Source organism: Petromyzon marinus, chromosome 4 (genome assembly GCF_048934315.1).
Source record: "Petromyzon marinus isolate PM22_M1 ecotype Great Lakes invasive population chromosome 4, UKy_Petmar_22M1.pri1.0, whole genome shotgun sequence".
Taxonomy (NCBI): domain Eukaryota; kingdom Metazoa; phylum Chordata; class Hyperoartia; order Petromyzontiformes; family Petromyzontidae; genus Petromyzon; species Petromyzon marinus.
In genome coordinates this window covers 25,832,763-25,858,083 of record NC_133670.1, presented here as the reverse complement: position 1 = coordinate 25,858,083, position 25,321 = coordinate 25,832,763, and the positions used below count along the sequence as shown (strand labels likewise).

At 42.2% G+C, this 25,321-nt stretch overlaps 1 protein-coding gene across 4 annotated transcripts in view; it reads right to left on the bottom strand.

The window, feature by feature from the left end:
• NCAPG2 (non-SMC condensin II complex subunit G2) overlaps nucleotides 1-15,126 on the bottom strand; it is a 39,732-nt gene extending 24,606 nt beyond the window's left edge. Inside the window, exons 1-10 of one of the 4 annotated variants that reach the window (XR_012933877.1) lie at nucleotides 14,612-15,126; nucleotides 12,162-12,299; nucleotides 10,975-11,157; nucleotides 10,305-10,416; nucleotides 7,049-7,212; nucleotides 6,369-6,512; nucleotides 5,909-6,003; nucleotides 5,250-5,319; nucleotides 4,341-4,427; nucleotides 1,357-1,449 (exon numbers count right to left, since the gene is read on the bottom strand). Coding sequence is in view for 3 of the 4 variants with exons in the window: in XM_076060339.1 (XP_075916454.1) it covers nucleotides 1,357-1,449; nucleotides 4,341-4,427; nucleotides 5,250-5,319; nucleotides 5,909-6,003; nucleotides 6,369-6,512; nucleotides 7,049-7,212; nucleotides 10,305-10,416; nucleotides 10,975-11,157; nucleotides 12,162-12,281 (1,068 nt within the window). In the remaining variant the exon portion in view is untranslated. Of the gene's footprint in view, nucleotides 1-1,356; nucleotides 1,450-4,340; nucleotides 4,428-5,249; nucleotides 5,320-5,908; nucleotides 6,004-6,368; nucleotides 6,513-7,048; nucleotides 7,213-10,304; nucleotides 10,417-10,974; nucleotides 11,158-12,161; nucleotides 12,300-14,594 lie in introns of all 4 variants that reach the window. The other 3 variants (XM_076060339.1, XM_076060346.1, XM_076060336.1) reach the window with 3 other exon arrangements.
• Nucleotides 15,127-25,321: the final 10,195 nt, after the last annotated feature.

Sequence of the window (25,321 nt, the reverse complement as noted above, 5' to 3'; positions counted from 1 at the left end):
AGCTCGCATGCATTCGCCAGTCGCTGTCGTCGACGCTCTTCATCCAGTCCATGTGCTTGGGCTCTTGGATCGCAGCCGGCTGCCTGAAGGTCCCGTCTAACCGGGCCGGAGGAGCGCAGGATCGTCGTTCGTCCGAGGACGATGGCAATGACGAACTTGATCAGGTTGTTGATGAGATTGTCATTGACCAAGACAAATAGGACGAGGAGGTTATGGAGGACGGTGTCGTCGACAGCCTCAACACCCAATTTGAGAGTATTCTATACGAATAAAGCGCTCTACCTCGCATTTACCTGTTATAAACCTTTTTCATATGTAGTACCCCGGTAATTACCCTGTAATCAGGTAATTTGTATGGATTAAGGGTAAAAGGTAGGGTAAAGGTAGGCTCGTTGCTTTTAAACTTTTACCTTACCTTGCTAAATGGTAAAAGGTAAGGGTAGAGTGATTGTAGTGGTAAGGTAAAAGGTCGGGTAAAGGTAGGCTCGTTGTTTTTACCTTACCTTGCCATGGACTAGTGACCATGTGTCCGAGTAACATGCTCCAAAAAACCTTTCTTTAGTACTTTACCGGGCCGCCTTACGCCTCGCTCCACTAAAACGCTGACTTCACCGAGCCCAAGCTTTTATTTTCGTAGTATCACGTAATTGTTTGTTTTCTATGCTTAAAACTCTTCTTTTTCCATGTTTCTATTGCTACATTTCTTTATTTTAAGTTTATTCCATGAGTTATTTACTGCATGTACTTTATTTAACACAATTACACTTCGATTGCTTATGGTCTCAGCCAACAGCGATCGGGGAAGTCTAGGCCTGCCTAATGCATGGTAAACGAACATTCGGAAGTGACTGCTTTCTGTTAACAATTAATATTAAAATGTTTGTGGCATTCATAAACAATTGTCCCATTAGTTAGAGTAGATATTCGATTAAATGAAACAATCATAGGAAGTATACTCTTTGGTTCTATTCGGTAAAGTCACGTAGGTAAAAAAATAAAACAAAAAAACCTAAGTGACTTTACCCAATAGAACCAAAGAGTATGGATCCTTGCAGTCACGAAAGCTTAAAATCTAGAATCATAGGAAGTGCAGAGCGTATGTACAGCGATATACGATACAGGTAGCGATAGAAAAACGGACGACAGCGCGAAACAGTAATGAGAGAAATTGAACTAGTAATTGGGTAGGGGAGGCACAACTATTTCCGGCTATGGAATTTTATCTTGTTTTTCAGGGAAAATTGTTGTTTCCGACATACGGAAAATTCGGGTTACGGATAGTTTTTGGGACCCTAACCCTTTCGTGACCCGAGGATGCCTGTACTGCTGGCAAAAGGAGTAAGGGCCAATACTTGCCTTTAGCGCCCTCCACAGGATTGGCTCGTACAGTCGGTGCAGCATCTCGTCAACGCCCTGGCGGACCTTCTGAGCGTGGAAGTAACTCAACATCTGAGATATAATGAGGCAATCATGAGTCGAGCACAGCACTGTGTTATCGCCTGCAAAGCATTTCCACCTGTATGTGACTCATTGTAATTTATATCAGTTCAAATATTATTAAAGTCAACAGCGCCCACCAATCTAACCGTCTACTCAGACAATCACAGCTTATCAGCCTTATCCTAATAAAATGATATATATTCAGTTCAGTGATAATACTGCCACTTGCTGGACTAAGCTGGTAAGTGCTATAAAGTCAATACCTTTTAAATAACTTGTAAAACTGTAACTGGTATTCACACAACCACTCATAGTTATGTATCTGAAATGTCAAATATAAGTATGAATCATTTTTCAAACATGTGTACATATTTAATATACAAATATTCAAACGCAAATATATATATCAATACACCAGCTAGAACTTATTGACTGCAGTGATTGAATACGCATGTTCATATGTATATATTTTTTTACATTCCACCATGCTGTGGATTTTAAACCTGCCCATAAAACATCCATTTGGAATAGGGATAACTCATTATTAACAAATTACATTATTCATTCCATACAGAAGGCTAGGCAGTCATGTATTCAGTACACCGGACAATGTGCTAGGGTTTAAATCGTCAATAGTTATATTCCATTCATTCAGCAGAAAGGCATATATTACAAAGGCAGAATATAGCACGTCAGCGAGGTCCATTTAAAATCCTGCAACGAGGGTGGGCTGTAGTGTATTGGTGTTATAGCCCAACATGACACATCTAAAAATTACCTCCGAATAAAATTATTCAATACTAGCTTTACTACCCGGCTTCGTCCGGGACTTGGATTCACCACGCCCGGCCGCCTTTGTCCCCCCAGGTGGTGATGTTCACACACCACACGAGTTACTCGTTTGAGACTGAGTCGACCTAGGGGAGGCCCAGGACCGGTTCAAATAATCGTCACCGGTGGTGGCCATGAGCGGGAATCGAACTCGGGTCGCCGGGTTCGTAGCGCGGCACGCTAACCGCTACACTACAATGCGTTCCGCTTCCACATGTGAGGGTCACGTGACAGATTTGACGTCACAGCTCACTTGCCGTGCAAAAAAATACGCATTATTGAGCTCCCCCCCCTAAAAAAGAACAAAAGTGTATTTTTATAATTTTTGCATGGTGTACAGTCTGGAAAGTACCCACATGGCAAATTTCCAGTTTGTTGCATGTCGGGCAGTACGCTAAACATTTTGAGCAGACACACATTCACAACTTTGCCTTATATATATGGAGATAACAATGGTTATTTTCTTGTATACACTTACCTCTCATTCAAAAGAAACAATGTCTCAGTGGGCTCTCCCAAGGTTTAGAAGGTCATTTAGTTCAATTTCTGTTAATATAAACTGTGTGATTTAAAGCTTCCGTGACTGCAGGAATTCATTGGTTAAGCAGTGGTGAGACACTGCTTAACCAATACATACTTCACTTGGAATGGAACTTTCTACAAACAAACTGAGAGCACCCCAATGGGCTCCCCCCTATCTCCAGTTGTAGCCAACATTTTCATGGAGAAATTTGAGACTGACGCCATCCAGACTGCCACTCTACGCCCAACCTTATGGAAGAGGTACGTGGATGACACTTTTGTCATCTGGCCACATGGCCGGCCTGCTCTAGACCAATTCTTCGACCACATCAATGACATACAGCCAGCCATCAGATTTACCATGGAAGTCGAAAAAGACAGCAAGCTACCTTTTTTGGATGTCCAAATAAAAAAGAGACCTGATGGTTCAATGAGCCACTCTGTCTACAGGAAAGCTACCAATACGGATGCTTACCTGAAACCGGATTCCCACCACCATCCATCCCAGAAGAATTCCCTCATCAAGACTCTGCACCATAGAGCCCAATGCATATCCGACCAGGAACACATAGCCAGTGAACTCAAGCACGTACACCAAGCTCTTAAGGCTAATGGTTGCTCCGACTACACAATCCGCAAAGCTATCACTCCAACCATGAAGAAGGATCCTCTTGAGGAGCCTTTCAAAACCATCACTTTACCCTACATTGCGGGGATCACAAAAAAGATCTCCAAAATCTTGAATAAACACAAGATCCAGGTCCGATTCAACACATTACATAAAATCCGTGATCTGGTTCCGTCTGTAAAAGATGTGATTCCAGACATACAGTACCCTGGCGTCTACAAACTAAATTGCCTCTGTGGTAGTAGTTACATTGGAAAAACCAAACGACTTGTCTCGGACCGCATTCGTGAACACAAAGCAGACCTAAAACACGGTAGGACCAACACCTCAGCCTTGGCAGATCACTATTATAATTCAGTAGGCTCACATGACATTGACTTCTCCAAGACAGAGGTTCTTTGCAAGCCATCTGGCTACCACGAGAGATTCGTTCATGAGGCTATCCACATATACAAACACAGAGACAATTTCAACCGAGAAGATGGATTCTTGCTTAGCAATGATTGGAAGGATTTGATAAACCATTTCAGGTCTTAATTGATTGTTCACGCTTACAGTGGCTTTCAGACCACATCCATTATTTTCGTCTCCCCCCTCCTCTTTTCCGAACATAGATGGACTCTTCCATCTGAACAAGCTGTCAAATCGCTCTCCGTGGTGCTAACGTTAAAAATAACCGCCACTTTTTTCAAATTTTCTTGTTGTGGTTTTCACACCTGATGATGATTGCTTGTGTTGCAGTCGAAACGTCGTGATAATTTTATTGTTTCATATGTTTATTATTTTATTGTTTCCCTTCTACGTGACTTTACTGAAATAACCAAGAAAATAAAATAACCACACAGGAACTTGGAATATGTAGGTACTTCACTTAAAAAGGCTCATGTGTTGCAGTTGGAGATATGGAGAGTTTTCTTACCTGCCGCACTTTGGAGTTCATTGGAGAGCTGTAAGGCAGGTACACGCCATGCTCCATCAGGTTCTGGATGCAGTGTTCCTCCATCATCTGCAATGATAAAATGGCACTTATAAAGACCTTAAAGTTGAAATAGGCCATTTGTCATTGCAAAATGTGGTGACAGACATGTGTTTTTCTCCACGTAATAAACATTTGTATAACCTAAAACTTTCGTGACTGCAGGAATTCATATTCTATGGTTCTTTCGGTAAAGTCACGTAGACAGACGATTGCTTGTGTAGCAATCGAAATGTCATATTTTTATTATTTTTTATTCACTTTATTTTAATTTTTATTATTTTGTTATTATTTTTTCTATCTACATGACTTTACCGAAAGAACCATAGAATATTTGCATAACCTTTATTCAAGACAGACGTAGATAAAGATTGCTTGTGTTGCAATTGAAAAGTCGTGATATTTTTAGTATTTTTTATTCAGTTTATTTTCATTTTTATTATGTTATTATATTTTCTATCTACGTGACTTTACCGAAAGAACCATAGAATATTTGTAAAACTTTTGTTCAAGACAGACTTTTGAGGTGTGGCAGGTGCTTTAAAATGAATTCCTCTTTACAATTAATTGTAAGTTGAATTATACAGTATATTACAAGCCAGGAATTCAAGCAATGGCCTTCTGCTCAAAATATTTTGGGCTTTTATATTTATTTGGCAGTTTGGAAACAATGACCACAAATAATGTAAACGTTGGCTTTTGCACCAATTATTAGGCAGCCATTGGGAATTTACACCTATGAAATTATTCTTGCAAACTAGTATTCTAATTCTCTATATGAAAATAAGTCTCAGAATATTCTCACGCAATCATGCTTTCTTTGACAAGTGTTCTGATTAATTGAGCACTGACCTTCAGGTAAGGGCCTGTGGCCTTTTTCCAGGCTTGAAAATAAATGTCAGCATAGTAGCCCACTTGCACCCTGTGGGAGACATCACATAACCAGCCAAATATATGTAAACATTATATTTAAAAAATAGTTCTGACTGGGTATTCAATACATTTACTTTAGAGGGTGATGAGGCTGTGTCAATGTGAAAGTGATGAAAAAAGGACTATTCATGCTTGCCAGCGTGCCTGAGTTTAAATTTTGAACTATCAACGATAAAACCAAGTTTTCTGTAAGTTTCATTATACAAACATGTTCACCAGATACACTATATATAAAAAACCTTCATATTAGTTTTACACTTAATTTTATGAAGTTCAACTTTGAGGACTAATCTGGCAGACAAGCAGAGGAAAGCATGTCATTTCTGCAGCAAATAAGTAAATCCACCAGTAATGTTTAAGAAATAGTATTGGAAATTTTTTAAATGTGCGGGTATATTTACCAAATGTCAAAACGACCAGGACATTATTAATTGTAAAAACGTAAACAATTGTAGCATATTAGGATTTGCCATGTAATCAATAACCAAAAGATATGCTTATTGGAAATAAAAATATAAGTTAGCATCGAAGCAAACATCTGCAAGTATACAGAAATGCACAAAGACAAATGGCCTCACTTAGTCAAAGAAAGAAGATGCTTCTTAAGAACGGCATGAATAGTCTTGATAAAATCCACATTTAAACTGAAAAGGAAGGACAAGAATCGCCGACTCTGAAAAACGTAAATACACGCAATCAGACAATTATTCAAATCACAGCAAGATTCATCCAAGACATTTATAAAATTCTCACGAAACGTCGTGAGAATTTTATTGTTTTATTTTATTATTTTATTCTCATTCTACGTGACTTTACCGAAAGAACCAAAGAAGACATTTATTTCAATAGATATTGCTGAACAGCATACACAAAGATTCTGTAAATGACCAATATAAATATCCAGTAAAAGTAACAACACATTGCTTTAATGCTCGCTTGTTTTACATTTAGTCCTTAAACTGTCTCCGCTTAGGTTTTTCAAAGAACGGTACGAGAACACCACTTTGATGCTGCTGCCTTTGAGTCAGCTGCTGTCACCTCCTCGGTTTTCAGGTAGATATTTGTCACTATGCATCCCTGCAGCAGCAGCTCCTTCAACTCCTCAGTCTCGGGTGGGTTGCCCAGGAAGTCAAACAGCCGGAAGCTCTCACGCAGGCTCCACAACCGCTTCATCCCTGCACCCTGCATTAGAACAGTTTCAGCGTGGGCACATTTTATCTGGCTTGCAAGCACCACGTCCCACTTCACAATTTATAATACAATGGCTGTGTAGCTACATCAACATAAGCAACCATGTGTTAAAGGTACACACAAATACTTCATATTATCGTGACAAAAACTAAATGTAGATGTGCAACAATGTACCCCCACAGAAACTGTTTCTATAATGACTTAAGTGTTTTTTTTATTCAACTATTTGAGTTTCATAATCTCATTTGCATTATTTCTTGTTTGTACTGTTTTGTTCGCTCCATTAGCTTCAATGTAACATTACCACATAGTTTGCATACGATTCACATACATTGTTGATTGCAATATGGACAATTTTATGCATACTGTGAGTTTAATAATCGATTTTAAGCGATGTATCATTACATTCACAGCTAAATAATAGTCCTTAGAAATGCACTGATTTCAGTAAAAAAATCACAAGAATGAAAGTCACTGTCATGAAAAACAACAAATTATAAATTTCAATATAAGGCATTGCTACATACCAAGGCTTTGCTCTGCTGTATTAAATTGTACCGCAGAATTGTGAGGATCATATTCTTTCCAAGCTCCTCTTTCCCACGTAGGTCTCTCTCCCACCAAGACTCGCACATGTGTATGACTGTGTCTCTTAGGTTAGGGTGAGACTCGGTGAAAAGTGGCAACAGGGCTGTCAACAGGGTGAGAAAAACGGTAGAGTAGATTGGAACTAATTATCACCACAGGAACATACATATCTTGTATTGTTGACTGCTGTAACCACCTGGAATGCATTTTTTATACAGGGTGACATAAAAGTCTGGACAAAGTGTTATTTCATTTATTTTAGCACTGGCATTAAAATATATAAATAGTTTATTCTTTAAGTTAATATTTATCTATTATCATTATTAATACAGTGAGGGAAAAAATAATTTGATCCCCTGCTGATTTTGTATGTTTGCCCACTGACAAAGAAATTATGAGTCTATAATTTTAATGGTAGGTGTATTTGAACAGTGAGAGATAGAATAACAACAACAAAATCCAGAAAAACGCATGTCAAAAATGTTATAAATTGATTTGCATTTTAATGAGGGAAATAAGTATTTGACCCCCTTTCAATCAGAAAGATTTCTGGCTCCCAGGTGTCTTTTATACAGGTAACGAGCTGAGATTAGGAGCACACTCTTAAAGGGAGTGCTCCTAATCTCAGCTTGTTACCTGTATAAAAGACACCTGTCCACAGAAACAATCAATCAATCAGATTCCAAACTCTCCACCATGGCCAAGACCAAAGAGATCTCCAAGGATGTCAAAAACAAGATTGTAGACCTACACAAGGCTGGAATGGGCTACAAGACCATTGCCAAGCAGCTTGGTGAGAAGGTGACAACAGTTGGTGCGATTATTCGCAAATGGAAGAAACACAAAAGAACTGTCAATCTCCCTCGGCCTGGGGCTCCATGCAAGATCTCACCTCGTGGAGTTGCAATGATCATGAGAACGGTGAGGAATCAGCCCAGAACTACACGGGAGGATCTTGTCAATGATCTCAAGGCAGCTGGGACCATAGTCACCAAGAAAACAATTGGTAACACACTACGCCGTGAAGGACTGAAATCCTGCAGCGCCCGCAAGGTCCCCCTGCTCAAGAAAGCACATATACATGCCCGTCTGAAGTTTGCCAATGAACATCTGAATGATTCAGAGGACAACTTGGTGAAATTGTTGTGGTCAGATGAGACCAAAATGGAGCTCTTTGGCATCAACTTAACTCGCCGTGTTTGGAGGAGGAGGAATGCTGCCTATGATTCCAAGAACACCATCCCCACCGTCAAACATGGAGGGGGAAACATTATGCGACGGGAGTGTTTTTCTAAGGGGACAGGACAACTTCACCGCATCAAAGGGACGATGGACGGGGCCATATACCGTCAAATCTTGGGTGAGAACCTCCTTCCCTCAGCTAGGGCATTGAAAATGGGTCGTGGTTGGGTATTCCAGCATGAAAATGACACAAAACACACGGCCAAGGCAACAAGGGAGTGGCTAAAGAAGAAGCACATTAAGGTCCTGGAGTGGCCTAGCCAGTCTCCAGACCTTAATCCCATAGAAAATCTGTGGAGCTGAAGGTTCGAGTTGCCAAACGTCAGCTTCAAAACCTTAATGACTTGGAGAAGATCTGTAAAGAGGAGTGGGACAAAATCCCTCCTGAGATGTGTGCAAACCTGGTGGCCAACGACAAGAAACGTCTGACCTCTGTGAGTGCCAACAAGGGTTTTGCCACAAAGTACTAAGTCATTTTAACACGTAGGCTTTCGCGACCAATATTATTCATGATAAAGGTTTTTGGGTTAGATTGCGTTATTTATAAATGTGTCGTAACCCTCCACCACCCGACACGGCCAATCAGCAAAAAAAGTGTCACGTTGACAAAAGACAAATAATTCATAGGAATAGGTTTTACCCTTTTAACTGGCACAAAAACTGACACCTTTATTCAAGGCATCATGTTTGCAATGACCACAACACAAGCAGTCAAAATGCAAACAAAAAAGACAACTCTGATAATAATATGCACTGTCCTTGAATTTGATTGGTCCACACCCGAGACAGCTTTTCTTAGAGCCTACTTTAGCCCACCGGTGTGTTGAAGAGTGAATCACTTGTTGTGGATTCACAACACACCGGTGGGCTAAAGTAGTGAATTATTTGTCTTTTGTCAACGTGACACTTTTTTTGCTGATTTGCCGTGTCGGGTGGTGGAGGGTTACGACACATTTATAAATAACGCAATCTAACCCAAAAACCTTTATGAGTACTAAGTCATGTTTTGCAGAGGGGTCAAATACTTATTTCCCTCATTAAAATGCAAATCAATTTATAACATTTTTGACATGCGTTTTTCTGGATTTTGTTGTTATTCTGTCTCTCACTGTTCAAATAAACCTACCATTAAAATTATAGACTCATCATTTCTTTGTCAGTGGGCAAACGTACAAAATGAGCAGGGGATCAAATACTTTTTTCCCTCACTTTATTTGTATTCTTCCTGTGGCCTCACCACGATCCCGTTGTTTACAAAATTAGACCAAGAACCCTGAATGAATTTAGACAAAACGTAATTTAGGAACGGTCAAAGATTACACGTAAATCTAAAAAAAGTCCAAAAATAACTTCTACAGAGAATTAATGTATACATTAATGTTAATGGAATTCAGTTTGAAAATTGTTCAAATAAGATAACCCATTCAGTCTTGACCTATGGGCCACCCTGTATATTCAGCATAACAATAATTTGTAGATTAAATTTTTTAATAAACTATTGTTATGTACTCTAATTTTGGTCATAACATAAAAGGTGTTTTATATCTTAAAGTCAATATTTCGGTAATCTACCCTATACAGTACTTGAAATCAATATATCATCCAGTGTGCATGCATACCATTTCCAAGTGCAACATCAAGAAGTATTTTATTTTGCAGATATTTATGAGATGAACATACTGCAATAGTGTTCATTGTGATATGCAGCTCTAAACAATGAACTGTTATAAATTATGCAAGTCAGAGAAATGTGGAAAATAACTACTTTATGTATCTTGAATGAGATTTTCAGCAGATACTTATGAACTTTTTGGTCTAGTTCTCCTACTATACATACTCACGAACTTTTACTCTTTCCAATTATAAAAAAAACTGAGAAGTCGTGGAAACAGATATAGTCAATAATTTATCAATTTGAATCAATTATTCATAGACGTCACCCTGCCTCTTTACCATGTAGGATGATAGCCGACTCCAAAATGTCTTCTATCACCTCTGCACTGACAGTTTTCACAGCGACAGATAGCACCGTGGCTACAGCCGTCACAACAGCTACAGTTGACTCCTGGATGCAAACACATGATGGGAGCAGGTGTCACATCTTAACCACACAACCCCTAACATCAACATTAAAATAACAAGTGACATCCATTGTCAAAGTTAATATATCACATAGTATTTATAGTGAACGTGTATAAAACCAGTTGCATTTTTTTTCATGTCTTTGCATGCTTACCACAATCATTCACACTCTTTAAAACGTGTTTTTTTTTATCTACAGTACTCAGAATAAATAACATGCAACTATAATTAAATTAAATGTTTTGGGTATATTAATACAGGTAAATCAGACTAATACAAAATTTTAAATTGTCTGATAGCTCATAGGCTGATGCAGTATAACTGCCAAAACAATGAGCGAGCAAAGCTGAGATTCTTGGTTCAGGCCCAAGATAAAATAAGGTTTGCAAGTATAAGAAGCCTTAATGATCTCAGCCAGACCACCAATGTGTGTAATTTTCTGTTTACAATCAAACTGAGCTATTTGGTTGATAGGCATTCGATGAATCACATTAAAATGTACCATGACAGAGTAAAAGGACAGAATTTAGACGTATAGTACCGAGCCCGTGGCAACTGTCTCCATGTCCTCGTGTTGCGGTGGGTCTACGTTCCATTGCTCGGCGGGGCAACGCAGCAGGCTCTCAGTGAGTATCTTGCCGATACTCTCAAGTGCATCCTTCAGAGAGCGCAGCGGCAACTCCTCCAGCACTTCCTTCAAGTTGAATGGGTCTGTGCGACTTTTCTACAAGAAACACCGTGAATATATGACATTTAACTGTTCCGCTGCATTCACTGGGCAAGTAACGATGTATTGACTAGACTGAAACGAATTCTAACGCTAATGGTATATGTACAACATCATTTGTGCAATCATTATTGTATGTTTAAGAATGCACAGATCACATGAAACCAGTCACTAGAGGCATATTTACCACAATATGAAATAATATCGAATATCAAGGTAAAATTGTAACATTTCACTGAATTGATGCATGTATTCGTGTTCAGGATTCCAAGTAAGGTGCTGGGTAGACTCCAGCTTCTTCAGAATGCTGCTGCTAGAGTCCGTACGCGCACACCATTTCGCGAGCACATTGCACACCTGCTCTCTTGTGTTTACACTGGCTACCAGTCAAGTATCAAGTGGATGAAAAGACCCTGCTGCTGACATAATCTCAGTGGGTTAGACCCACAATATTTGCAAGAATGGATCCGTGTTTACACTCCAATGAGGTCCCTGAGATCTTCAAATCGCCTTCTTCTAAGTGATTGGGCTTTTACCAGTGCAGCTCCCAGACTATGGAAAGCTTTGCCATTGGCAATGAGACAGAGTCGTTATATATAGATGTAAGTCTGTCTTGAAAAATCACATCTTAAATTGACCTTTACCCCTTAGTTCTGGGTGTTTACCCTGGTTCTGTTTATATCCTGCTTTCGATACATGGGGCACATAGGAATCTTGCAAAAGGAATACGCCTTACAAATGGATGTTTTTTATATATATGCTAAATATAAACTTACAATATTCACGTTACACACAAAAAGCGTGTTCTGTTCGCATCATCCTTAAATAAAAACCTAACTGTAACCATCGTTTTTTTTCTTCTGTGTGCTGTGACATCACAACGTCCCCGCGTTCCATTGACTTTCTGGCAACAAGCAAACCGTACGAATATACTGCAGTGTACGTAGATAGTGGGTGCCAGGCATTTGTGACATGTTGGCAGAGGAGACGAGAGCCCTCACGTGTCGCTCTACGATCTCCAGCAGCCGTGACGGCGACTCCTCCTTGAGACTCTGCAGGAAGGTGTCTCGGGCAGGTGTCGTTGCCCTCCCAGCATTCGCCTTTCCCTTCGACGCAGCCATTCTCGATGGCTTCTCCAGCTATGCATGCACAGGGTTGTTAAGCGTGACACACGTACGAGCTTTTGAGTGGGAAACACCTCCGTTAAATAGGACAAGGTTCCACACCGTTAATTTAAAACAAATTTCGTTTCTTTATTTTTGTTCGTAAAACAATGTACAATAGTCATGTTTTTTTTTTGTGCCGTTTTTGACCAGTTCCCCAATCCTGTAACATGTCAAACATATACAGGTACAGTACTTACTCTTTGGTTCTATTCGGTAAAGTCACGTAAAATACAACAAAAAATAAAAAAAATTCACGACGTTTCGGCCACAACACAAGAAACGTCGGGAATTTTTTATTGTTTTTTTACGTGACTTTACCGAATAGAACCAAAGAGTATGGATCCTTGCAGTCGCAAAAGCTTTAAATCTATTGAGACCTATATAACTCACTACGTGTGGTGTCACTAACATCTGTGCTGTCTAACATCTGTACCGTAGCCGGGCGTTCATGAAATAGAGCCGAGCAAAAAATAAATAAAAGCTGTCTATCTGTAGATATACATCCTGTGACAACACTACATGCATGCACATATCATGCAGAATATGATGTAATAGTGAATGTTTATTAGCTTATCGCACTCGTCTGAGAAGTGCGTGTGCCCATCAGGCCCCTCATGTTCACACGCACAGACCACTCAACTAAGTTCACTTCCACACACTCACCTAGCTCCTCACCTACATACTCACCTTGCTCCTCACCAACACACACTCTCACCTCGACAGACTTATCCTGATTCTTACCACTGCATAAACACACCTTGCTTGTAACCACACAAATATATACCCTGCTCCACACCACCACACACGCACTGGCCTTTCTCCTCCCTTCTCCTTACTCTCATTCACCCTTCTCCTCACTCACCCCTCTCCTCATTCTCACTTACCCGTCTCCTCATGCTCACTCACCCTACTCACACTCCTCCTTACTATAACTTCTCCTCACTCAATCGCCCTTTTCACTCTCACTCACCCTACTCACACTCCTCCCCACTCATCCTTCTCCTCACTCTCACTCACCCTTCTCCTCACTCTCCCTACTCATCCTTCTCCTCACTCTCACTCACCCAACTCACACTTCTCACTCACCCTTCTCCCCACTCTCACTCACCCTTCTCACTCTCTCACCCTACTCACACTTCTCACTCACCCTTCTCCTCACTCTCACTCACCCTTCTCACACTCAATCATCCTCCTCACTATCACTCACCCTACTCACCCTTCTCCTTACTATAACTCCTCCCCACTCACCCTTCTCCTCACTCTATAACTCACCCTTCTCATCACTCTCACTCATCCTTCTCCTCACTCTCACCCTTCTCCTTACTCTCACTCATCCTTCTCCTCACTCTCACTACTCACCCTTCTCCTTACTATAACTTCTCACTCTCACCCTTCTCACACTCCTCCCCACTCACCCTTCTCCTCACTCTCACTCACCCTTCTCACTCTCACTCACTCTTTTCCTCACTCACTCTTCTCCTCACACTCCTCCCCACTCACCCTTCTCCTCACTCACCCTACTCCTCACTCGCCCTACTCACCCTTCTCCTCACTCACCCTTCTCACTCACCCTTCTCCTCACTCACCCTTCTCCTCACTCACCCTACTCACCCTTCTCCTCACTCGCCCTTCTCCTCACTCACCCTTCTCCTCACTCACCCTACTCACCCTACTCACCCTTCTCCTCACTCATCCTTCTCCTCACTCTCACTCACCCTACTCACACTTCTCACTCACCCTTCTCCTCACTCGCCCTACTCACCCTTCTCCTCACTCACCCTTCTCCTCACTCGCCCTACTCACCCTTCTCCTCACTCACCCTTCTCCTCACTCACCCTACTCACCCTTCTCCTCACTCGCCCTTCTCCTCACTCACCCTTCTCCTCACTCACCCTTCTCCTCACTCATCCTTCTCCTCACTCTCACTCACCCTACTCACACTTCTCACTCACCCTTCTCCTCACTCGCCCTACTCACCCTTCTCATCACTCTCACTCATCCTTCTCCTCACTCGCCCTACTCACCCTTCTCCTCACTCACCCTTCTCCTCACTCGCCCTACTCACCCTTCTCCTCATTCACCCTTCTCCTCACTCACCCTACTCACCCTTCTCCTCACTCACCCTTCTCCTCACTCGCCCTACTCACCCTTCTCCTCATTCACCCTTCTCCTCACTCACCCTACTCACCCTTCTCCTCACTCACCCTTCTCCTCACTCACCCTTCTCCTCACTCACCCTTCTCCTCACTCACCCTTCTCCTCACTCACCCTTCTCACTCACTCACCCTTCTCCTCGTCCTCGTCCTCCCACCGTTCCGCCGCCGTGAATTTCGCGCCTTTTTTCCGGGGTCCTGGGCGCAGGCGCGGCCCGGGGCTAAGGCGGCCACGGCGCCCGCCTGCGCTCTCAGCCTTAACACTCTACGCCTTCTCTTCAATACTAACACTGCATCACGCTACTTGTACATTAAGCTGCGTTTGTACTTCAAACTATATACCGTACTATATCGTCGCGTACACGGTGCGCTTGTACTTCGATGCCTTAGTAAATTCAAACGGATGTATTAATAATTAGATTCTGACTGTAGTAACGCCGGCGGTGTAACGCGATTCCCAGATTTCTCGCTGTCGACCAGCGAGCCATTCGCGGCAAATTTGTGGCATTCAAAAACAAAATATACGAAAGTCGACGTTTCGGGCAATGGCCCTTCTTCCTCGGCGCGATCAAAGTTTCAGTACATTTGCCGTGACTTGTCAGGAAATTCACTGATGGCTCGCTAACGCCCCCATCCAAAAAAAAACGAAACAAAGTTGTAAACTTTTCATTTAAAGCTTTCGTGACTGCAGGGATTCATATTCTTGGTTCTTTCGGTAAAGTCACGTAAAGTTCAACACGAAGGCTTTTGCGACCAATATCCATAAGAGGTTTTTGGGTTAGATCGCGTAAATATATAAATGTGTCGTTTAAACCCGCCACCACCCGACACAGCCAACTAATAAGGGTTGTCACGTAAAGAGAACGTGGCCAATTCAGTTTTCAGTTTATTTATTTTGGTATAGCCCTGTGAGCCATTCGGCTCTTGAATCGGGTGCAACCACAACAAACAAAAAAAACAAAAACACGAACAAGAAAAACATCTTAAAGTGACTATGTGACTGTGCAAACAGAAAATCCATGGAAAAAACAGCAAAATATTCCTGAAAAAAGCACCGTACACCAACGCTGTGTGCTAAAAATCCCAGTGGGATGCAAGTCAAACAACAACAACCACAAGAAAACTTAGATTAAGGCCATCAGTCTAACTCCGTACTACAACAAAACAAACATGTGCAAACCAAAAACGTTTTCGAAATCACCAAAAAATAAAGCCATAATTGCAACGTAACTGTGATTACAGGTACTGTGACCGAATTTTTACATTTAACTACATAAATAACATGTAAAACCAAATCCTAGAGCCATAGCTGGCTGCATGAGTTACTGCACAACAATAGAAGCATCAGTCGGAGTATCAAAATTTTCAATGCACCTTTAAGATCAGCACGCTAAATCAAAATACAGAATAATACTTTGCAGCGTCATCCGGAGCGAAAACATTTTATTTTATTTTACGCCAATGAATAGCAGTGGCAGCTAGGGGTGTACAACTCCTCTAGAGCAGTTTTGAGAGAATATCTCATTGGTAGCGATTCAAGTTGCAGTTTATTGCCAATAGCATTCCAGACCCCGAGTGCATCAATAGCAAAGGCCCTTCCTCCAGTTTTTGTACAGCAATAGGGAATGTGAAGCTAGTAAATGAGCGAAGACCTGAGGTAAAATTTGTTCTTTGAAACAGAGAGGAGATCCAGCAGGTAGTCTGCGGATTTTTTTGTAAGTACATCGTGAATAAATAAGATCTGGTGCACAAGCCGTCGAACATTAAGAGATGTTAAGTTTGACCCAATGTAGAGATCACAGTGGTGAGTCCTATATGGGCAGTTCAATGTAAACCTTAAGGCCGAGTGATAGATGGGATTAAGCTTCTTCAGTACAGTACTTGTGGCTGATTTATACACGATGTCACAGTAGTCAAGTAGAGGCAGTATGGTAGCTTTTATCAATTCTAAACGGAACATTGGGGGGAAGCAGTGCTTGTGTCGATACAGAAAAACTATTTTTGTCTTTTTACCAATATAATCAATGTGATCTTCAAAATTCAGTTTTGAATCCAGGATGACCCCAAGATACTTATAGATCTTGACTTGCACTATTTGATAATTATTCAAGTAATGTAATTGGGGAAAATAACTTCCTACTTTAGTCCTGGTGAGAAGCATAGCACCTTGGTTTTGCAGGTATTCAGGACTAGTTTAAGAGCAACTAGCTGATGTTGTAGTTTGTTGAAATCACCCTGTAGGTTAGCAATCATGTCATCCGGAGAGCGGCCAGCAGTAATCAGTATCGTGTCATCTGCAAAAAGATTTACCCTGGAATGACCCAGGTCAGTGCCCAAGTCATTGACATAAAGAGAGAACAAAAGGGGGCCGAGGATGGAACCCTGTGGAACCCCTTTTGTTATCTTAACACTGTTTGACCTCCAACCATCTGTGAATACAGTTTGGGTGCGAGAAAAGAGGTAATTTTGTAACCATTTTACTGCGTTTTCGGAAAAACCGAGGCAACTTAGTTTGCTAAGCAGGGTGTTGTGGTCTACTGTATCAAAAGCTTTGGACAGGTCTAGAAAAAGACAGGCACAGTACTGCTTATTATCAAGGCTACTGTAAATGTGATTCCGAGAGTCTAATGCAGCAGATGTGGTGCTGTATTTTTTTCGGAACCCAGATTGTTTTAGATGTAGTAGATTGTTGGTGGACAGGAAACTGCTCATTTGGTAAGTCAATAATTTTTCAAAAATTTTCATCAACGGGGACAAAATTGAGATAGGTCGGTAGTTATTTGGATCCTCTTTAGGGCCCCTTTTGTGAAGTGGACGGACATAGGAATGTTTCCATTCTAGAGGAACTGATGCTTCTTTGATGGACAGGTTGAAAATATGGGCAATAGGTTTGTATATTAGGTAACCAACAGTTAGTAGAGCAAAGACGGGAATACCATCTGCTCCGGTAGAGGAGGACCCTTTGAGGAAGGACAGTTGTTTCAGAACATTACTTTCGTGGATTGGCTGGAAACTAAATCGTTTAATGTTTGGACAGAGGTGTAGGAATTTGCATGAGCAGCGGTGACTCCCAATACATTATCAAAAAGATTACCAGCTTCAGAAAAATGAAGGTTAAAATTGTCAATTATAATCCGTGATTTAGTTCCATCTGTAAAAGATGCTGTTCCAGACATACAGTACCCGGGCGTTTACAAACTAAAGTGCCTCTGTGGTAGTAGCTACATTGGAGAAACCAAAAGACATATCTCGGACCGCATCCGCGAACATAAAGCAGACTTGAAACACGGTAGGACGAACTCCTCTGCCGTGGCAGATCACTGTTATAATTCAGTGGGCTCACATGACATTGACTTCTCCAAGACGGAGGTTCTTTGCAAACCAACCGGCTACCATGAGAGATTCGTTCATGAGGCCATTCACATATACAAGCACAGAGACAATTTCAACCGAGAAGATGGATTCAGGCTTAGTAACCACTGGAAAGATGTTTTAAATCATTTCTGTTCTTAATTAATTGTATTTTTACGATGACCTTCAGACCGCAGCTCTTTCGCCAGCATTGCCTCTTAATACCTCTCACACCACGGTTAATGGTATAGTTTTACAACATGGAGTATACTAGGGCCTCGCAGCTGTCTCTCTCCCCCTCCTCTGTTCCGACCATGGACGAACTCGTCCGTCTGAACGGGGCCCGTAGCTATCCGTGGTGCTGAAATTTGAGGGTAAGAATCCACCCATTTTTTTCGCCATATAGCATTGTGATATATAACGACTTATTGTTGATAGCTTAGCTGATTGGAGAATATAGAGTTTATTGATAACATGAAGGTAATTTATATTTTAGTTTTTATTGGTTCACTATATAGTACTGTGAATAGCTCAGATGTGTAGTCATTTCTGTGACCAGTCACTAGCTAATCACTCAGTTATTTCAATGCTAAATTCGCCTAGTTATTTCAATGCTAAATTCTCCTGTTTGATTTGTACTAAGTGCCTCGGTGAATGTGTATGCTCTGACTTTAACGTAGCTATTTCTGTAGCAGTTACAAGCTAATCACTCAGCTATTTCAATGCTAAATTCTATGCTAATTCCATTGTCAAGGGGTGCCTCTGCGGATGTGTATGCCTTAACTTAGCTATTTCAATGCTAAATGCTATGCTAATTCCTTTAACAATGGGTGCCTCTGCGGATGTGTATGCTTTAACTTTTAACATAGCTATTTTTGTGACCAGTCACAAGCTAATCATTCAGCCATTTCAATGCTAAATTATATGCTAATTCCTTTGTCAAGGCGCTTTGTTCCTCTCACACAGCTTAAAGGCCGTGATCTGAACGTGGCTCTTTCACTCCAGCGCTGTCCTACCAGACAGTCTCGCCCCTTCACCTGATGAAGGCCGCTTGTGTTGTGGCCGAAACGTCGTGAGAATATTATTGTGTTATTTTATTTTATCAATTTATTATTTTATTCTCATTCTACGTGACTTTACCGAAAGAACCAAAGAAGATGTCAACTATTTTTGGGGGATCTGAAAAATATTCCCCATTTCGGTTTAGCTCAATGGGCAGATTGTCTGTTTTGGATGCCTTTTCGATACATTTGATTGTTTTCCAGAAAATCCTGGCATTTCCATGTGATTCCAGGAGAGTGGAGGAATAGTAGGCATTTTTTGCATGCCGTATTTTTTTGACGCATCTATTCCTTAAAATCCTGTATTCTAGCCAGTCATTGACCAAATTACTTTTCTGAGCACATGCCCAAGCCTTGTCCCTAGTTTTCATGAGCTTTGTAATCAAAGGATCAAACCATGGTGGGTGGTTGCCTTTAGTTTTAAATCTAACCAACGGAGCATGTTTGTTAAGAATTTGGAGAAACGTGTACCTGGTCTCCCAAGCCGTAGTCCGGTTGGGGATATCACAGACCTTGTCAATATCCGAATGAAGCACATCATTAGTAAATGCCTGAGTGCTGAAGTGTCTCATAGAGTGCTTCTCAACCAAATTAGGGGGTGCTTTGGGTCTGGCTGATGATCTCACCCAAAAAATTAAGAAGTGATCACTAAGGTTATTACCCAGAACACCAGCCAGTGTGAAATTGTGAGGGGCATTTGTCAATAGGACGTCAAGCAGAGATGACTGTCCCGGATTTTTTAGGTTGGGTCTTGTGGGGACATTTATTAATTGAAACAGATTAAATTCATCTGCAAAATTTGTGGCCACGGCCGGCGGGTTTAGCCAATTTTTCACCTTTAGGGAGGCCCCCAAAAAGCTCTCAGTGCAGATGCAGCTTCAACATCCTTCCCACTAGGCAGTCGATAGCAGCACACTACCAATATCTGTTGATTATTTGGGAGAGTTATTTTGAGAGCCAGACCTTCAAAGCAACATTTTTTACACAAGGAGCTAGTGAACATGCAATAGTATTACGAACATAGATGGCAATTCCACCTCCTTTAGATCCTCGGTCAAGCCGAAAAAGGTGGTAGTTGTCAATCGCAATCTGCAAGTCATTGACGGCAGGAGTGAGAAATGTTTCTGGTAGGCAAAAATGTCCGAGTCAAGATTTGCCACTTCTAGTTTTAGTTGACTTAATTTAATCACAAGCCCTCTGATGTTGACACGTAGAACACTAACACCTTTCCTGCCAGGAAAATCTAGTACAGCACACCGGTGTGTTGGAGAGCCAAGCCACAACATTTACAATCTTAGTACGTTTCGCCAGTAATTACAACTAGCTTCATCAGGCGACAGCCAAATTTGTGAAGTCCACCTGTTTCGTTCCTTATACAGAGCCGTAGATGTGGTGACCACCCTTCTGCGCTCTTGCACAATGATGGGGGGGGGGGGTTACTGAGGCAACGTACATGATGCATGTGTATTATGTGAGGAAGGACAAGTTAAAAGGGCTCGCATAATGCAGGGGTCCCCAACCCCCGGGTTGCAGTGTTGTATTTATAGGTGTTATGAAAATAATGAAAATTAAATGAAATTTGAGATTTGCATAATTTATCCGAAATTATGTTAATCAGTGTAATTATGCGCATAAATTATGCGGATTCGAGAGATAATTGTATTAATTTATGCGAGTGGGCGTGGTTATGATAATGCAGGTCGTTATGGATTATCAGGTCGAGCCTCGGTGACGAGGATTGTGTTATGAATTGGAATAACGCAATTAATCGTATGCAGTGACGCAGGCGTTGTGAGCGTGAATGAGAGAGAGTCGATTCGACTCTGCTCTTTAATTCCGTATTATCGATAAGAATACGATTACTCTCGATTGAACATTACGGATTATGTGTGTTATGGATTATGTGTGGTGATAGTGTGCTTATGATAGGTCCCCAGGATTCGGATCTCATACGCAGAACAATATTATGCAGAATTTCAGGAAGAATCACACACAAACCTTCTGCTTTAATCAATTTTATTTCTAGCTAACTTTAATTTTTGGATAATATGAAAACTCAATCTCGGGATTTTGGAATTTCAACACAGCGTGAACATGATACCATCACGATTACGTTGTTTCACCTCGATAGCGGCACCTGTGGTTAATTCCCGACGCGTAACACAATCAATCGGTTGTTGAGAGAGAGATTAAAACATGCAACTATTCTATCAAAACCTTAACCTTATAATATGTAAATTCGTGTTTAAACATTGCCCACACAGTACCACATCCATTCATAGACCTTCAAGTCAATTCGTATCACGTTGTTAACAGGACGATTGGTTATTATGCAACTCAATGACAGCAGTATTTTCCTTTATGAATTGATTTTTAATGCACCACCTTGGAGTGGCACCCTTCTTGATTATCCCGATATGCGTATCGTGTGTTTTCTTTATCACTGGTTCAATTCTTTGCGTAAAGCAGACGCCGAGGTTAGCATCTCTTGTGTCCAAAATGTGTTTCCTGTGTTGCGGCGCGGTGGGGGAGTGAGGGGGAGAGTGTGGAGGAGGGGTTGCATACGACCGGCTGCCAGTTTCTGTCCACCGCTGGCTGGATGAGTCAGCACGACGCTCGCCGTCGTCGCGCCGATGGGTGTTGAGTGCGGGGCCGCTTCCCTCTCAGCCCTGGTGACGCGAAGTTGCGCGCTGTAGCACGCTGGTGGCACGCTGTTGGCACGCGCTGGTGCTGATGCTGGTGCTGATGGCACGCTGGTGGCGCGCTGTTGGCACGCGCTGATGCTGGTGCTGGTGGCACGCTGGTGGCGCGCGCTCCCTCTCCTTGAAGATGTGCGAACGCGCCCGTGCTGGTTCGCTGATAGCAGTTTCTCTCCACTGCTGGCTGAGCTGCTGCACGCTCTTGCTTGGCGTTGCTGGCCGCGCTCTTTCTCCTTGAAGATGCGCGAACGCCCGTGCTGGTTCGCTGACAGCAGTTTCCTCCACTGCTGGATGAGCTACGCCGGCGCGCGCTCTTTCCGCTGCTGTAGTATCTGACGCTGCGCTCGCGAGCGACAGGTCAAGTTTTTCTTCTGCTGAGTTGAGTTGAGATGAGTCTTCTTCTGTTGAGCTGCCCCCGAGGGCTGATTAGTTGGCCCCGAGGGCTGATGAGCTGGCCCCGAGGGCTGATGAGTTGAATTCAATGCTGAAACGGCTCCTTTTTATGCCAAAAATCTCTTTCCTTCTCGGCTCCCCCTCACGAGGCGGAGCTATCTTTGATCTGGTCGTATGTCGGTGGGGGGGGGGTTCGTGTGTCGGTGGTGGGGGGGTTCGTGTGTCAGTGTGTGTGTTTGTGTGTGTGTCATTTATGACACGGTCCTGTTCGGGTCTTTCCTCAAGCCATAAACATCAAGACAACAGACACCTCGATTCATCTTGGTGGCGTCTGGTTGTCTAATCCCTCCACCCAGAGAGAGGGGCGGGTTCCCCCCCCCCCCCCTTTTCCGTACGCGTTCCGACGCACAAAGGAATGGTTAAGATTTTTTTTTAAGTTTAACATTTCACATCACAGTTGGTATCTTATCATACACAGTTATGATCCTGCTTGTGATTCATAGTATTTGATTTATTTCCAAGTGAAGATGCTCTTCCGAGCGTATGCATTTTATCACGTGCTGCAGGGAAAGACAAAGGTGGTCGGGCGAGACAAAGGTGGTCGGGAGCACCTCTTTATACTTCCGACTTATATTTCTCAAATACCATTTGGTCCCATGTTCGCCAAGACTCGTGTTTGTAACTACGTCCTCCCGACACCTCTCGGTTTTACCGAGGTTCGAATTGTTATGATGGAATTATTAAAAAGAAAAATAATTATCATCCTGAGTTTAAGAGGTCCATTTCTTGATTGTTGGAATCCATATCCCTTGGTTCTGTAAGGTTCTATAATGGAATGTCGTGTAAGGTTAACACGTTGTTATTATTAATATTATTTTGCAATTTTCTTTAAAACTTTCTTTGCCTGGTTGCCGTGTGTGGGGTGGGTGTGTCTCCTTATCAAACCCGGCTGGCTTTTCCAGATGGCCCCTTGTGATAAGGTGTAATTCCTGCTTCTCCGCGCTGTGAGAGAGACAAAGGTGGTCGGGGTTGCTTGGAATATTGTTTAAACTCTTTCGCAAGTTTGCTCGTTGTCTCATTCCTTCTCGATAACCTTTGATGTGACTCGGTATTCTTGCTCCAAGCTTTGTTTTAACAGTAAAAGTATTAAAGGTGAAAATCATTTGATAGCGAATTAATCATTGGATAATAATTCACTGATGTATCTGGTGGCCTGGTCTTGATTGGAGTGAGCGCGAGGACCGCTAACTTTAGCTTATTCTTGTTATTGCATTTTAAATTTGAACTGTTGTTTTAAAAAAAAAATAGTTTAACCCGTGGGCGTCCTCATTTCTGGCTTGCGGAGGGCTTCCCTCTGCGTGACCTCCCTTAGGGCGCATCAAACTCTTGTTCATCTGGAGATCTTCGCAGATAGCTGCTAACATCCTCGCCTCGAGAGTTTTATTATTTCTTTATTTACTAATGGCCTGTTTATGACCGACATATGGTTTTTCGTGTTTCTGGCTTACGGGTTTGATTCATTAAAAAAAAAAATATATATTGTTTGTCACGAAAGAAAGGAAAAATAAATCTAGGTGTATGCATCCGTAAATATTCTTATGGATATTAATTGTGGAAAAAGGGCCGTATACAACAGCAGACCGGTACCGGTCCGTGGCCTGTAAGGAACCGGGCTGCACAGCAGCAGGAGGTGAGAGCGGGGAGTCCGCACGCGGCCCGCCCATTATTTTATTATTTACCACTTCCGTCCGCGCCTATTTCCCGCACTGCGCACTCATCTCAGTCACAGTTTTGGTAAGCCCACAAGGAAACGTCGCTGGAGAGCTTCTTTGAAAAGGGGGAAAGACCCAATGATGAATCTCCCCCTGGTCCATGAAAAAATTGTCTTCCACAAAACCGGTCCCTGGTGCAAACAAGGTTGAGGACCGCTGGCATAATCCACATGCATCATGTACGTTGCCTCATTTGAAAAGAATACCAAGAAATCGATATTGCTTGCAATTCACTTTAGTTAAAAACTATGCAAATAGCCAAGCAGCGCTAGTTCAATAATTTACCTGCTGGGTGCAGCATTTGGTGTGGGCACGTCTTGCCCATCCACCACATGGTCAATCAGCTTATTTTTGTTCAGAGGTAGATAAACGAATAATTAATAATAAAAAGTAAACCAAAATCTTTCCAAGAACATTTTAACAATAAAATGTTGTTGAAGCTTGTTTGGCTGGATAGAGGGGGCTAAAGGAGCGCAGCACGGGCGAGAGGAGGTGGACTGATGGGGTACAGAAGGATGTGGAGCTGAGTGGACTTGCCAATGACTGGTACCAGTGGTGTCAAGATCAGCCTCTTTAGAGGCTTGTGAAAAATAGATGAGAAGAGGATTTTCGGATGAGATTAGGCTTCTGGATCTTAATGCGACGAGTGTTATTTTGTCAGATGAGATAAAGGTTGTATTTTTACAAAGGAAGCACCTCTAAAACATATTCTCTCGAAACAAGCCCTGTAAAACGTTATTTCTAGGTCCCTTCGACCTCGCCAGGGGCACGTTATTCCATGACTGGATTATTGAAAGGGAGTCCACACGAGGCAAACTTCAGGTGAGGGCTTTTACTAAAACATCTCTCACTTAAACACAAGCACACTCGTAGGAAGCCATCTATCCAAGAACCCAGAGCACGCGTCAAACCCCTTTCAAACAGGGTGGCCCAAAAGTTAGGACACATTGGGTTATTTATTATATTTTAACACGGGCATATTTAAAGTTAATATTTTATGTAGTCATTAATTTATTTTTCTTAATTTTCAGGTGACATTAAAAATTGGTGATTGTTCTCTCTCGACCAAAGACGCACAAGTTGAATTCTCTAATGTATGCTACGGATGTTTTTTTGAAGTCCCAAATTCATTTCAAAACAGAATTCATGCATGTGTAAGGACAGTACGGCTCCTCGTGGCTGTGGTTACTAATTGACGCGACGGGCACTGACAGGGTCGCGTAAGGATAGCACGGGACCTTCGTAGTCGTAAATAATAATTGAGACAGGGACAGGCCCAGATGAGGTGAGAGTGTTCGGGAAAATGGGCGTGGCCGGGTCGAGGAGTGGATAAAAGCCGGTGTGGAACAGGGCTCTGGGCTGCTGTGGGGGAACCAAGAAACTGTCATTGCCGTCGTCGTCTTGGAGCGGGTCGTCTTTATCTTGGATCGGGCACCTTGTAGTCTTAGAAGACTAGAGTTAATATTGTCTCCGTGACTACCAAGCGTCTGCTCCTGTGTAGCCAGCCAACTACATGGGGAGCGTCAAGTAGTCACAGAAGTTACCCAGCGGTTTGTCGTCAACTCG